This window comes from Heterodontus francisci, chromosome 29, assembly GCF_036365525.1.
Source record: "Heterodontus francisci isolate sHetFra1 chromosome 29, sHetFra1.hap1, whole genome shotgun sequence".
In the NCBI taxonomy this organism is placed as follows: domain Eukaryota; kingdom Metazoa; phylum Chordata; class Chondrichthyes; order Heterodontiformes; family Heterodontidae; genus Heterodontus; species Heterodontus francisci.
The window spans coordinates 19,138,026-19,153,862 of NC_090399.1; the positions used below are offsets into that span (position 1 = coordinate 19,138,026).

Here is a 15,837-nt window from a genome sequence, read left to right on the forward strand (position 1 = left end):
CTTCCAATTTAAAAGTTCTGCTTTAGATTGCTCCTTGCTCTTCTCCACTACAGTTATGATGCAATGACCGCTCTTGCCCAAGTATTCTCCCACAGACACTTAGTCCACTTGGCCCACCTGATTCCCCAGCGCCAGACCCAGTAATGCCTCCTTCCTAGTTGGACTGAGAACATATTGGTCAAGGAAGTTCTCCTGAATGCATTTCAGAAATTCCTGCCTTTTTACTCTAAAGTTACCCCAATCAATATTTGAGTAATTAATGTCCCCAAATATCGCCAGTTTGTTGGTTCTTGCACATCTCTCTGATTTTTCCCTGTAGATTTGCTCCTCTATCGCTCACTATTTGGAGACCTATAGAATGGCCCCAGTAACGTGATCTCTTCGCCACTCCAAACAAATGGTTTCTGTCCGCCCCCCAGGACATCCTCTTTCCAATGCTGCAATGTCTTCCCTCATCAATACTGCCAGCTCCCACCTCCCCTTTTATTCATTTCGTATCTTTTCTGAGCACTTTGCATTCTTGAATATTCAAGTGCCCAGTCCTCACCATTTTTAAGCCATATTTCCATCATTGCCACTGCATTGTATTCCCAAACAGTTATTTGTGCTTTTAGTTTATCAACTTTATTCACTTTGTGCTTTTTACATGCATTGTAAAGCAGTCTTTGTGTTCCCTGCCATCCTCCTTCATTTGCTAATATGGTACTACTTCCTTTCCAGTACTATTCGACGCACTCACTTTATGCACCTCTTTTCTACTTCTGTATGCTGGTGCTGATTTTTCCCCCTGCCAATTTAGTTTAAACCCCCCACCTATCACACGTGGATCTCCCTGTGAGGACGTTCTCAGTCCTGTTGAGATGCAGCCTGTCCCTTTTTTATTTTGAGTTGGTGTCTCCTGCCCCAAGAATCTGAAACCCTCCCTCCTGCACCATGCCTCAAGGCACACATTGATCCCCTCTATCTTCCTATTTCTACATTCGCTAGTGCATGGCACTGGCAGTATTCCAGATAATACTACCTTTTGAGGTCCTACCTTTTTTAAACTTCCTCCCTAGCTGCTGAAAATCTGACTGTAGGCCCTCAATACCTGTTCTGTTACTTTGTCATTGGTACTGACGTGTACCACAACTCCTGGCTCACTCCCTTGTCCCTACTGAACATTCTGTACCCTCTCAGTGATGTCCTTTATCCTGGTTCCAGGAAGGCAACACAGCAAGTGGGACTCATGAGGACTGTTGCAGAAATACCAGTTTGTCCCCCATAACTCTAGAATCTCCAAGAATTGACTGCATTTCTACTTTGCTGTTCCCTCCTGTGCAGTTCCTTGCCCATTGGTCTGAATTGCACTCATCCAAGGTGGCATCATTGTCCAATGCTGAGTACCAGTTGAGAGTGGCATCTTTTCTCCATTCTTTTAATTTTGGTAATTATATTATGGGTCCTGGCTATTCTTCTCCTAATGGTTTTTTTTCCCCTTCCTCCAGTATAATTATAAGTGATAGTTTGTGATGGGTAAAAAAACCTGTATTCAGCATTTCAACTTAGTCCTTTTTTTGTTTCCAGTACCGATGCATCGACAGCTCAGCAGCCGGAATCGCAGCTGCCGCTGGCTTCACAGACGTCTGGCTCCAGTCAGCCGAAACGTCCAGCAGCAACAGCAGTGGTAGCAGCTCCACAGGAGGTAGGCAGTGCTTGTGTGGGCATCTAGTGTTGGTTTGCGGTGGTGTTGAGACATGCCAACAGCATGTTTTGTTTAACAATTCTGTTGCATAAAATGTAGATGGTCTTTTTGCCCAAAAAAATGAGAGTTGGCTCAGTTTATGGGTCATGTGATTGTGGGTTCAAGCCCTGTACCAGGGGATTTGAGCCCAGCCTGGGCTGATGCTCCAGTGCGTGATGAGAGTGCTGCTTCATTGAGGCTGGGGCATCATCCTCTGAATGAGATGTTGAATTGAGGTTTGGTCTGCCTGTTCAAGTGGTTTGGATGGATATTAGAGGTCCCATTGCAAAGAAGTACATTTGAATTTATCTGGCCAATATTTCAATCCTTATCACAAAAGAAACCAATTAACTAGTCGTTCACCTCATGTCTCTTAGTGCGACATTGCTGATCGAGTTGCTTCTGCATTTGCTGAGATAACAATCACTTGTCTATACCTCTTTTTTTTTAAAAAAATATATATATTCCCTCTTTGCCTTCCTCCTTGAAGAGGGTGCAAAGAAGATTTACAAGCTTGGTACCAAGGATGAAAAGCTTCAGTTAAATGGAGAGACTGGAGAAGTTGGGGTTAATCTCCTTGAAGCAGAGGGGAGATTTTGATAGAGTAAATCAAGAGAAACCGTTCCCACTGGCGGGAGGGTCAATAACTAGAGGATACAGATTTAATACAGTTGCCAGAAGAATCGGGGAGTTAAGAATTGTTTTTACACAGTGAGTTATGACGACCAGAATGCACAAAGCAGATTCAATAGTAACTTTCAAAATGGAATTGGATGCAAACTGAAAAAGGAAAAAAATTGCAGGGGATGGGGAAAGTGGAGGGTTGGGACTAATTGGTTAAAGAGCTGGCACAGGCCCGATGGGTTGTTTCTATCCTGTGAAATCTCAAAACAGCCCATAGATCTTTGTGCCCCCACCACCATGACAGCTGTTTCTAGTTACATCTCTGACTATTATTTCTACAGCTTGCGAACAAATAATCCGTTGGTCCACTCAAAGACATGTTGAAAGTACTTTGTAAAACTTGAGTAACTGCATTGTTTAAAAAAAAAATTAAATTATGATAAAGGTTAAGTAAATAGCCAACATATTTGCTTCTCTTAATTGCAGGCCACCCCTTCAGCACAAAGCGGAACAAAATCCTGGGCACAGGCGAGCGTTACACATGGTGCACAAGGAGATGGTGAGTTTAAATTCACCTGTAAAATTACTACTTGTAAGCTGAGCAATTCATAATTGGTGGTCCGACAAGTCTGTTGTACATCTTTGTAGTGTGTTAAATGTTTTAGTTTTCCACTGATGGTGCTTGTAATTGAGAATTGAAGATTTCATTTCATTAATCCATCTTCAGAGTTGGATGGCATCTGATTTCGACCAAGTTTCTCAGCTGGGAGATAGCAGCGGAAGTTGACGGCAGCACTGTGTAGCATTGTTAGTGTCTCCATTTACGGTATTGGGCAGTTACTTCTGTTTCCACCCTCATTACCTTGTTTTGTTGAATTATGGGCAACTTTTGTGTGGCAGGCCTTTGCCCATTGGTGAATTGGGTAAGACTTTCTGATGCTTAGATCGGTATGAGTGAGAGATTGTCAATCTGCATGGGTTGAATTTAAACCAGGTCCCTTTGATAGGTGCAAGGACACTTGTTGAGCGTAGAATTCTCAAACAGCATGCTGAAAATAGAACACTTGCCAATTTGGCACTGCCCTGGTCGAGTACAGAACAGTGAAAATATAGGACAAAACTTTTGTATTCTGCCTGAACCATGTGTTCCTTGGCCTCATGAGATCATCATCTATTTCATCATACTACTTTTCCATTATCCTTGGCCACTTTTGAGCGAGGTAGAAAATTTAGTACTGATTTTGTGTCTGCCAGCTCTGAACCTAGGCCCAGATGTGAATGGTCTAAGCCACTATGCTGCCCAATCCAAGAAGTGAAAGATTGTTTCACCCAATTTGTGCATCTGAATATTTCTTTTCAGCTTGAAATAATAACCCTGAAATTATCTGATCAGAGATACTATTGTGATGTCAATGTTGTGACCTGATTGGCTTGTTTTACTATAGTGGCTATGTTGCCTGGTGTACAGGTGAGTCCTTTTTTTTTTGAAAAAAGCTGCTTTCACGTTCAAATAAATATAGTTTCCTCAGAATTGTTCAGAAAGATTACCTATTAGTAAGGTCTGACCCCACATTGTTGGATTTTTAAAAAAAAATAAAATGTATAGGGTCTAATCTGAAAGTTATCACATCTAATATTAAGGTCTGATCCCCACATTGTGACTGCACGTTCATAATAAAATCAAGTCATCTAATTATATAGGTCAGTTCAAAGAAACTTGAATACTGGTTTGAGGCCTTATCTTCCACTGCCTCTTAACATTTTGTTTTTTGCATTCATCTTAACTGTCAATTGGTTGGAATTTGGAACTGCTATTTGCACTGGCTCAGGCTGGCATTATTTTACTTGTAATGTGTCACTCAGCTCACTCTCCTGGCTCAGAGGATTGTGGGTTGAGGCCCTAATTAGGACTTGCAAATGTAATCTGGCTGGTACTTCAGTGTGCTCGAGGATTCCTGTATTGTTGGGGGTACTGTCCTTTCAAAGAGGTGCAAGCCAAAGGCCAGAATTTTTCCCTCGATGGACGGGAGCCATCCACTGACTGAAAAGTTGGTGATGAACCCGCCTCCGCCTGGCCTGGGGATCCGGACCACATTAATTGATCTGAGGGGGGACTTCCACCTCATTAATGCAGGAAGTCCTGCCTAATTGGCTGGCAGCTCTTTGTCCTAGCAGTGCAACCGGGCGCAGTGGCACTGCTGAGACTGCAACCCAGCCTTCGGAAAGAAGATGTCGGTGAGCTCCAGAACAAACAAGTTTTTGGTGCTTTGACGGGTGATTGTTCGGGCCCCAGCAAGGCAAGGGTGGTCGATTGGGGGAGTGGGGTGTGCATGCGTGTCGGAGGTGGTTGGGACAGTGGGGGCGTCTCTCCGGGCGCAGGGTGCCTGATCATGAGGGCACCACCCCCAGCTAGGCCATCAGGAAGCTGCCTGTTTTTGTCAGGCTGCTTCTCTTGGGCCTGGGCCACCCGACCAGCCACCGTTAAGTGGCCACTTAAGGGCCTTGATTGGCCTTGGGTAGCTGGGCCCTTTTTTGCCGCCGCCCTGCGTAAAGTGGAGGCAGAAGTGGGTCGGGAAGGGCCCCCCACGAACCTCCAGTTCTTTGGGGGGACGAAAAATTCCGGCCAAGATGTGACCTTCCTGTTTTTGGTTGGTTGAAGATTCCCTGGCTCTGTATGAAGAGTGGAAGATGAGGCCTCTTCTGGTATTCCACCCTCAACAGTGTAAACTAAAAGGTCAATTGATTGTTTGTCTCATTGCTGTTTGTAGAAAATTGCTGGTGTAGCAAGGCATTTGGATATATATTGGTCATAAAAGAATACAGTACTTGAAAGGGTGGTGCAAGCACATTCAAAAGTAACTTTCAGAAGGGAATTTGGTAAATATTCGAAGGGGGAATAAAAGTTAGTGCTCCCGCAAGAGAGTGCGAGTGGACTATTTGGGTATGTCTATTAAAGAGCTGGCACAGACAAGATAGGCTGAATGGCCTCCTGTGCTGTGGCATTAGATGATTCTATCAAAAGAATCATTGCATGAAGTGCTTTGAGAATTATCAACTTTAAAGGGGTTAATTAAATGCTTGACTGACAAATAGGAGCTCCATTTGTTCGGATGGAATGATTTTTAATGAAAATCTCGTATTCAGGTGGAAAGGGATCAAACCAACAGTCGCCATTCTCTCGCGAGGAATTTCCAACCCTGCAAGCAGCTGGAGATCAGGACAAAGTTGGCAGAGAAAGGGACATTGCAGATCAGTCGTATGGGCCCGGACCAAGCCTCCGCCCTCAAAGTAAGTCTCTTGCCTAGACTGGTTTTGCGGTTGTTGCATTTGTTGTTTGAGTTATGGCCAAAGTGTAAGATTTCATGTTGTGACTACAGGGAAGCTCCAAACCTTTTTAAAAAAACCAATTGCTCTTCTGTGTTGGTCACGTGGAATCAAACTGGTTTTCTCTCAGCATGTGGATCTGTTGTTCCATTGTGTATAGTACATGATGGTATGGTTTGGCAAATTAGGCAGAGCTGCCAGGAGTCCTCCAATTCTTTACTCGGGTAGCCATTATTCGTGTGTAACCCTTGAAGCTGAGTTTTGGCAGGCTATCCTGCTGCAGGAGGGGTGCGGCCAAATTCAGTCCTATCTTTTTTGTACGGTTCATTTGACCTGCACTTTACAGAAGGGATCATTGGTTTTGTTGCAGAGAACTTCTTCGTGCAAAGGGCAATGGGCATCTGAGACTTTCTTCCTCAAAGCTGTTGGGACTGGGGTCAATAAAAAAAAATTTCAAAACTGAGATTGATTTTGTTAGTTAAGGGTATTGGGTTGCCAAACCAAGTGGGTAAATGGTGTTAAGATACAAAGCTAATGGATTGGAAGGGCTGAATGGCCTACTCCTGTCCCTGTGTTAGTGATCGGGAACTGGAATGTGGATTTCCTCCGCTCACCCCCCCAACTCCCAGGGACTCAAAACAGTTGCAGCCTCTGTGCTGGTATCCTGGTTGAGATTGTCTATACGCAGACTGGGGCAGAAAGGAGCTTTTTAAATAAAAGGTCAAGTAGCTCATCTGTTGATTTCCTACAGCAGCAAAATTAATAAATGCAGGTGGCTACTAAAGCTTGTGCCACACTGCCAAGTTCCCTGCAAGGTACATTTTTCATTTGCCTTTGGAATGTGGGTGATGCTGCTGAGGCTGCATTTATTGCTCATCTGTAGTTGCCCTGAGAAGGTATTGGTGAGCTTTTGCCTTGAATGTGTGGTTTTGATCTTCTCCGATATTGAGCAGATAATTTGAGGATTTTTCACCTATCGTTGTGTAATAGTGCACTCCCCGAACTAGTCGTTTTTTTTTAATAAGATGACATTGTTTAAAAACAACTCTGCCAGCAGTGCAGAGGAAACAAAAAGCCTTAAATGCTAGAAATCTGAAAGAAGCTGAAAATGTACAGGACGCAAAGTCAGCAAATAAAAGACAGGCTGAAGTTTGGGTGTAGACATCTGAAAAGAGGTTAGATCTATGCTGGAAACAGTATGAAATATACAGATAAGTCAACATCTGAATCCAAAAGACAGACAACATTATTATTTGAACTCTACTTTTGTTTGACTGTGCTTAGAGAAAAAAAGTAAGATGGTCATGTGTTTGCTAGCTTGCACATTTAAAAAGCTGGTCAGGTATCCATGTGGCTTCTCTGGCTTCAGGAGGGTGTTTATCAATCATGGATTTCTTTCAGAAGTGAATCATAACTACTTTTAAAAGCAAGAACTCTGATCTTTAGAGAAAGATGTTATTAGGGAGCCTGAAATTACTGTTTGCCTGTCAAGATGGCCAACAGATCTGGTATTCTAATTATATGTATAGGGGGAGGAAATGTTAGATCACTATAAATAAGTTAAAATTTCAGGCAACTTTCCCTTGATGTTGGTTTACTTTTGTCTTATTAAAAAGAAAGATATTGATACAAACTGCATGGAAGTTTCTAAAGCAAAGAGGCAACAAGGGTTTCATGGGTTCTCCTGCTCTGAGTTGTTGCTGTTCAGCAAGCAACCCAGGAAATGCATTTTATTTCAACAAAATGCTTCACAGAGCAAACAAGAGGGAAATGGGAGACACCAGCATGCTCTGGATGCCTGCCATGTGACTAAAGATTGGGTTACTTTTCTGGACTCCTAGCTTAATTGTTTCTGGGAAAGAGTGGGGTTGGGGAAACCATCCAGGGTTACCACTCATGATCGTGTGGGACTTGCCTGTGCTATTCTCCAAAGTCATAGCTTGGTGACTCTAGCTAATGGGCTGCCATGTAGGATAATTACTTTGGTGAAATACTGGAGGGTTGCTGATCAGATCAGAATTTATCGAGAATCAGTGCCCTCGAGAGGAGGAAAGACTGCAAAAAAAACTTGTATTGTGACTCCATTTAGGAGAACTGTGTAATCTGTGCAGTTTGATCTGTTCGCTTTGAATCTTGCTCCTGAAATGCTGTCTTTCCTAACTTCAGTATGTACTGTTAATATTTCTGCTTTTATCCTTCCCCCACAGATGTGACCAGCTGGAGGGAGGGTGGTGGGCGGAACTTGGGTGCTCCGGGTGGCTCTTTGATCGAGGGGGAAACCAAAGAGCTAAGCCCAGAAGAAGCAGCAAGCTCTATAGCATCCTCAGCCGACCAGAAGGTGACTGTGAGGATGGCCGAACAACCACCTAGACCAGGGGTCGGTGTGCCACAGCAGGCAGTTCCCCAGCCATACCCTCCACCTTATAGGGGGATGATGCCAGCTTTTGTAAGTAACTGAGACCTTGAAGGGAGGAGAACTGGGCGGCAAAGGGAACTTGCAGATGTTAGTTGCCAGTAGTTTGCACGATTTGCTGTTGCCTCTGTTGGATATGAAAACTAATTTGTGATACTGTACCTGCATTTGAATGAATGGAAACCTACTTATTTTCATTTATTGATAGGTGTGAACCTATCCTGTAGCTTTACATATTGTATCCCCTATTTAATACTAAGGTTTTTCTGTCTCCTTGAGAGTGAATTGTGTCTGGCAATTCCAGCTGTAGCACTGAGGACTGGTTTATATTTAGTGATGGAATTCCTCATAACATTTTTTTTAAATTGCCCTTCGACTTCACGCTTTCCTTCACTGGATCAGCTTGGAGCTTTTCGCTTGATATGCTGTCAGTCAGTTTTGTTGCTTGAACCTCGGTGAAGTCCAAAGCCACAGTGCTGTATGTGAGCAGGGTGTGCAATAGCAAAGAAGGGTGCATTAACTGATGATGGTTAAAAACTGAGTACCTGTTGACAGGGTTTCCACAAGAATGCACCAGGAAATCCATGGAGTGATAACCCACATTTAAGTTCTGGTGAATTAAGTTATTAGCCTTTCTGCTGATAAGTTTGCTTCTAATTATCTTTTAATTGAAATACTGAGTTGAAAGGTAAAGACGGCACCACCAAGCATGGAAAGAATAGAAGCAGAAAGGAGACCAGGTAATTCAAGAAGTTGAGGTTTGGTGTTGCCAAGCTTGAATTTAAGAACCTGGATTGTAGGAAGGAAAGACTGAGGGAGTTCAAATATTCCATGGTTTTGAGGAGGAGAGAGTGCTGTTGCAACCTGCTGTAGCTTTTAAACTACATTTCCCTATTAAAAATACAGGGATTACACTTGAGTTTTTGCCAAAGGGTATGTTGCATGTTGGCTGTTCTTTGTTTAGTTTAGGACTGGACCACAAAAATGCCAGAGCACCTGGAGACCAGCTCTAACTGTTCCACACAAAGGAGTGATAGGGCCGCTTTGTGAGCAGTTTGAGCACCTGATGTGTCTTGCCATCTGTGACTGATAATGTAAGCAAGGTAGAGTGAGATGAAGTGCTGTCCCACGTGTCCGCCCTTGCAGCTTTGAATCGCCTTGCGCGTTAACTTGATTCAATTAGCAGTGTATGGGCCTTTAGGTCAAAATGCTGTCCATTCAAGCCTTACTCTAGAAATTGAGCAGACACATCAGTGCATTATTGAGGGAGTGCTGCTTTGTGAAAAGTGCTGTGCTTTGGTGGTTCAAGTGAACATTAAAAGATTGTGGCATTGTTTTAAAGCGCAGAAGGTTCTGATGTCAGGATCACAATCAATGCCATCAGAAACAAATTAATTGGTACATTGTTTATCTTGTGCACGCAATGGCTGTTTCTCCTGGCTTACCAGTAACTGCACTACAAATTAAATGCATCCAAAGCATTTTGAAGTGTCTGAGTCATGACAAAACTAAAAACAAATTATTTTCTATTGAACTGTTAGAATCATTTTTTAAAATCTGGTCTGAGGGATTTTTTTTAAAGAAAGTAATGACTTTTTTTTTGATCCCTGTCTGATATTTCATTTTTACTATTTTCAGATGTATTCCCCATATTGTGGTTTACCGTTTCCTACACCTTACGGACCACAGGGACCATACAGATACCCACCACCCGATGCCAGCAAGTAAGTTTTTTTTTTCCTCATTAAAGGGCTGATTGCAATTGCAGGCAGAGAGGTAGTACTCATTCGAGAAAATGAAACTTTGCAACTTTGGTGCTTTTTATGTACTGGGTCAGACTTGTATTAATTGTAGCACTCCTGCATTTGAGTCAGAAGGCTGCAGGTTCAAATCCCTGTCCAAGAGACTTGAGCACATAACGACAAATTGTATTTATATAGTGCAATGTCCCAAGGTACTGCAGAGAAGCACAATAAAGCAAAAGTTGACACTAAACCACTTAAGATATGGGGTAAGTGACTAAAAGTTTGGTCAGCAGCCATGTTCCCTCAGATTTTTGTTTGCCGTACAAGGCCTGCTTGATGCACTGCACGGTCCCTTTAAGATGGCCATGCATGTGCGCATGTTGAAGGGAGCGTTGCTTGTGTGCAAAGCATTCCCAATTGCTGTGAGGTTGTGCACCTGTGTAGCTTAGAGGGAACTTTGATCAGAGGCAGTTTTCAGGAGCATCTTAAAGGGGGGTGAGAGATGGAGGGAATTCTGGAGTTTGGGGGCAAGGAGTGCCACTAGTGGTGGGACAATTAAAATTGGGGATGTAAGAGGCCAGAATTGGAGTGCAGATAACTGAGATAGGGAGGGGTGAGGCCTTGGAGGAATTTGAAAACCAGGATGAGAATTCTTAAATTGAGGTGTTGCATAACCAGGAGCCAATGCAGATCGCTGAGCACTGGGATAATAGGCAAACAGGACTTGGTGCCAGTTAGGAAACAGGCAGCAGTGTTCTGGATGGCCTAGGCTGACACTTCAGTGCACTACTGAGGGAGTGCTGTACTGTCTTTCAGATGAGATGTTAAACTGAGGCAGTGTCTACTGTCTCTGCTAGATGTAAAAGACCCTGTGTCACTATTTGAACAAGAGCAGAGGAGTTCTCCTGGTGTCTAGGCCCAAGTTATCCCTCAACCATCATCACTAAAAACTGGATATCAGCTTTCTTCATCACTTCTGTTTGTGTTCAGACCCACAGCATAGCAAGGTCCCACAACAGTGTGTAAACTTCAAGAAGTACTTAACTGGTACCTTGTGGTATCCTGAAAGGTGCTTTTTAAGTTCTCTCTTTACTGAGTGGCAGTTTTGCAGTAGTGTTTTCTTTAAAAATTGCAGTCTGATATAGTTCGGGTCATAAACCAGCACTTCTCTGGACGGCATTTGCTGCTGGTAAGAACAGTAGAAAAGATATGGGTGATTTGGGACACGCGTGTGTGCAAATGAGATGGCAAAGCAAAAAGATGTCATCTAATGCTCGGATCTTTTAACGGGGGAGGCATCCTGGTTCTCTGGGCGGGTGCAATTTTAACCTAACCCACTCATTGGGAAACTAACGGGGTTGGGTGAGAGCCGATGCCCAATTTTGCTCTCCATTTAAGACAATGGAGAGTAATATTGGACAAGATGTAAATCCAGCGGCCCACCCGATGGCTTGGTTTACCCGGTGAGGTAAGTTAAAGTTGCCACACTTTTCTTTCTCCTCCTGCTCCCCTTCCACAAAAAGAATGTTCTTTTTCTAAGGATTTCTTTTGACCATAGTGTCACATAGAGTTTACATTTGGCCAAACTGATGTGTTTATGCTCTGGCAAATGAGCACATTTGCTGCTGCAGAAAAATTTGTGGTTCCTGCTTGTATGGCTTAATCTTACATTTATAGCATTTAAATCTGGCTGTCGTTGTAAAGAGAACATTAAATGGTTCAGTTGACCATTGAACCATACTGTCTAGGAAAGCCCCAGGTTCAGTTTTGTGCAATTGTGTTGCTAGCTGCTTTCAAGTAGGCTGATTGGAGTTGCTACAGTGAAGAAACGTACCCTTGAATGGGGAGGGGTTTATCTTTGAGACATAGTTCTGATTTGTTATCTAGTCAGTCATTTATGGCAGCGAAGGAGGCCATTTGACCCATCAAGTCCGTGCCGGCTCTCCACAGAGCGTTCCAGTCAGTCCCACTCCCCCACTCGCTCCCCATAGCCCAGCAAGTTCATTTTCTTCAAGTAGCCATCCATTTGCCTTTGAAGTCATTGATTGTCACTGCTTCCAGCCTTGTGGGCAGCGAGTTCAGGTCTTTACCACCTCCTGCGTAAAAATAAAAAAGTTCTTCCTCACGTTCCCCCGCATCTCTTGCCCAAAACCTTCAGTCTGTGTCCTAGTCCTTTTGCCTTTAGTTAATGGGAGCAGTTTTTCCCTAACTTATCTAAGCCTGTCATAATCTTGTACACTCCTCTGTTAAATCACCCTCAATCCCCTGATGCTGAGTGTGAGGTGGGGGTGGGTTATGGCAGGGCTTTGTTCCTGAAGTGCTTACAACAGCATAGTCAGCATGTGAATCATAGTCAGGGATCAGACAGCAACAGCAACTACTTGCATTTAAGGAAGTTACAATGAACCCTTTATAAAACTCTGATTCGACTTCAGCTGGAGTATTGAGGGGCACAAGCTGAGTTGCTATTCCAGAGAGGTAGCACGGCCGCAGTGGGTTGAATGGCCGCCCTCTGTGCTTTAACTATTCTGTGATTCTATATAGTGCCTTTAACAGGAAAATGCCCCAAGGCGCTTCACAGGAACGTTATCAAACAAAATTTGCTACCAGACCAAATAGGTGATCGGGGCAGATGAGCAAGAGGTGGGTTGTAAGAACTATCTTACAGGGAAACAGAGAGATGGAGAAGGTTAGGAGCGGGGGTATTCCAAATAGAGGCCTGCTTAGGTCAGGAAAAAAGAACCCGACCAGAACCACAGCGGACCCAAGCCCGACCTGGCCCAAGTCCCTCCGATTTTGACCCTACCCGAACTCGACCCGACCTGACCTGACCGTCCCTTTACTTACCTTCCAACTGGGATGCTCCACGAAGCTGCAGCGCATGCACGACGACGTCATAGTGACGTCTCTCGCTCACTGCGCAGACTCCGTTTTGTCCCAGACTCCCAGCTCAGGTAATATTTTTTTATTTCAGTACTTACCAGCAGAGCACTTACCATGTGTGTCCAACTCGACCCGACCTGAGCCCGAAAGCCGTACCCTGAAGATGGGCCCAACGCATGCCGTTGGGTCCCGTCTGGTTCCAGTCGGGTAGCAGGCCTCTAATTCCAGATCTTGGGGTCGAGGCAGCTACAGGCAGAATGGCCAATGGTGGAGCACTTAAAGTTGGGAAAAACATCACCTGGAGTGAGATGCTGGAAAATTGCAGCTTGTGGTGCTTAACCATATCTTGGCCTCATGCCCCAATTAAAATGAGGGGAGAAAATTGAAAACCAAAATTCTTGTGCAGGACTAATCTTCAGTACATCTGCTGCAGGTACTTGTAGGTTTGAACTGAATTAATATTTATCTGCTGATTTTTACTTTCTATGTTTACTGGTGTATAAAATAACAGATCATCTGCATTCCTGCATAGGTTTCCTCGTGTTCCAGGACCTCGACTGCCTCAACATCCGACACGGATGTCCGAAGCAGTGAAAAGACCCTCCATCCTCAAACAGGACGACTTGAAAGAGTTTGATGAGCTTGAAAACGAGACTGATGATGGATGGGCCGGTAAATCTCCATAAGGACTGGGAGAAAACCTCCTGTTGCTACCTTCATTTTAATGCTTCAGCTGCCAGCAGATCTGTAGGATTTTCAGTCTCCCTGTACTAACCAATGTTTAAGCTTTAAGTTCATGGGCCATGACACTCAGACAAACAGTGGCAGAGCTTTATTAGTGTAAATTGCTGGGAGAACCATTATTATAGTATCAACCACCAAAGTCCTTCAAATACAATTTTAATTAAAAATGAACCATTTTAATCATTCGTTCTGCTGGCTCACCGCTTTTTCTTTTCTTTCCTTCCCTGTCATTCTCTGTCCTACTCTTAATTTTAACTTTTTTTTTCCGGTCTAATCGAATATATTCTACTTTTTCTGACCTGAAGAGCTACTTAATTTCTTTCTCCTTCTGCCTCCCATTGATTTTAGGGATGGGAGCTACATCTTTATTGGTCGAGAACTATCTTTTTAGTGGCTGGGTGTGTTTTCAAATTTGACTTGATGGCAGACACCAGATTAGTGGCTCGCTTGTAATTGTGTGGCGCAAACAGAGCTGGCTGTGCCACAAAGTACACTCGTCGGTAACTCCTAAAGCCTGACAGCAGTGCTATGAGTAACTTTGGTGCTGGAAGAGTTAAGTGTCACATTGTGGCCTGTTAAATTGAAGGCTCTGTTCCACCCATTCAATGCACTCGGGCAGTGTCTGTAGAATTTATCCAGAGCTGGCAGCAGTTGTTACATGACTCTGGCATGGGTGTCAATGCAATTTGTAGTAAAATTGCATACCGCAGGACTAGAGAAAATCTTCCTGTTATTACGCTGTTACTAAGTCATAGTGACTGGAGAAACTCATTCTCCTGGGGCTACGGAAGCAGAGATAGTTTAGGTTGCTGTGGGGGAGCGCCTGGAGGTTTGGGTGCGGGACGGAGTGCGCGCAATATGCAGTTAACTCTCTCTTTAAATGGTTTGTTTATTGAACTGGACCAGGGACAAGTGATTTTATGGAACTTGAAATGGATGCTGGCATTTGACATTCTGCTTGTTCCACTTTGTTGATGTGTATCTTTACTTCTGCAGGGGCACACGAGGAAATAGACTACACTGAAAAACTAAAATTCAGTGATGACGAAGATGACGATGAAGCCGAAAAGGGGAAATCTGATAACTGGTCAGTGTGAGAGCCATTAGTCAATTCCAATGATTACAAAGAAGCATAGGATTTGAAGGAAGTGGACTTTTAACACTTCATTATTTTAAAGTTCAGTTAGAATTTTTTTTTGTAATCTCTTGAATTGAACTTGTACTCCTATGATTTTATAAGGTTTGGCCACATATAAACAAATCTGGTTGGAGAAATCCTTTACAAAGGCCCTGGTTTGAGTAGAGTCAGTTGCAATAAAAGAGGAGAATTGGTCCAGACAGTCTAGTGAACTAGACATACTGGTTTCCCAAACAGAACCTGTACTCTATATTTTTTTTCGATTTTACCTGGACAAGCTTATTAGTTTTTCAAACTCTATTTTGAACAATCAGGGTCATTCCCTTACCTGTTTTCTCTACTCTCCAGCAGTCCCCTTCTTCAGGTGCGTTTTAATGTTGTACACTTGAAGCCACTACAACTCTACTCTCCAATCCTTTTCTGATTCCAGCTTTTTGTTTTGATCTGCTCCCCCGTATGACCCATTCCAGTGTCGTGGTTGTCTGTCTGATCTATAATTTCTTTGTCGTGTTACAGTTGCTCTGCTGCAAGAGTGTACAAGAATGCAGTGTGCGCAGGTGAAAGTGACGAATCTTATCCTTTTCTACAGGGACGGCCAAATGAGTCGGCCTGATCGGCAAGTGTCGCGCAACTCTGAGAACAAGAAGGAGTCCCCCTCAGAGGAGCACTCATCTGTCAAAGCAGCTCGGGGTGAAGGTCCAGCCCCTGCCCAGGCAGAGCTGGGGCTACCTGGATCCCAACCGCCCAGAGTTTCTGCTAGCTGGGGTCCTGCTGTGGATCACCAGGTACATGACCAAGAGAATCTGTATAATTCGCCACTTACTTTTATTTGGCCTTTGTTTGACAAACTTTGTGTGACTTCTTTTTCTCCCAAGATGTGTAATCTCAGCAAATCGGACCAAAGGCCTTCATCTGATCTCCTGTGGATTGTTGGTTTGAAACTAATTTGATGACTGGCTTTGAGTTGTAGTCAAAGCTCTGTTAGGATAAAATTTGATTTCACCAATGGTAACTTAAAGCCGTGTTTTTATTACCAATTCCAGCATGACAAAATGTCAGTGTTGGAATTCTGCCCCCAGATATCTACCAAGATGGAAGAGTCGTCTATGACATGGGCTTGAATTGTCCAGTCTTTTTCCTAGAGATTGTGTCGGTTCAAGGATGAAGCTACCATTGGTTAGCTCTAAGTCAGCATCTACTTAAACAGCTGGTATTGCACTGGTACAGAAATGGGGGTCGCCTG

General features: G+C 43.7%; 1 protein-coding gene across 10 annotated transcripts in view; it reads left to right on the forward strand.

Moving 5' to 3' along the window:
• Positions 1–15,837, forward strand: part of LOC137346170 (protein PRRC2A-like) — a 186,222-nt gene that overhangs the window by 78,608 nt on the left and 91,777 nt on the right. For all 10 annotated transcript variants that reach the window (XM_068009536.1, XM_068009544.1, XM_068009542.1 and 7 more), the window contains exons 4-11: positions 1,567–1,684; positions 2,834–2,906; positions 5,492–5,635; positions 7,879–8,117; positions 9,723–9,808; positions 13,245–13,384; positions 14,453–14,543; positions 15,184–15,379. In XM_068009536.1, the coding sequence (XP_067865637.1) occupies positions 1,567–1,684; positions 2,834–2,906; positions 5,492–5,635; positions 7,879–8,117; positions 9,723–9,808; positions 13,245–13,384; positions 14,453–14,543; positions 15,184–15,379 (1,087 nt within the window). The remainder of the gene's footprint in view (positions 1–1,566; positions 1,685–2,833; positions 2,907–5,491; positions 5,636–7,878; positions 8,118–9,722; positions 9,809–13,244; positions 13,385–14,452; positions 14,544–15,183; positions 15,380–15,837) is intronic.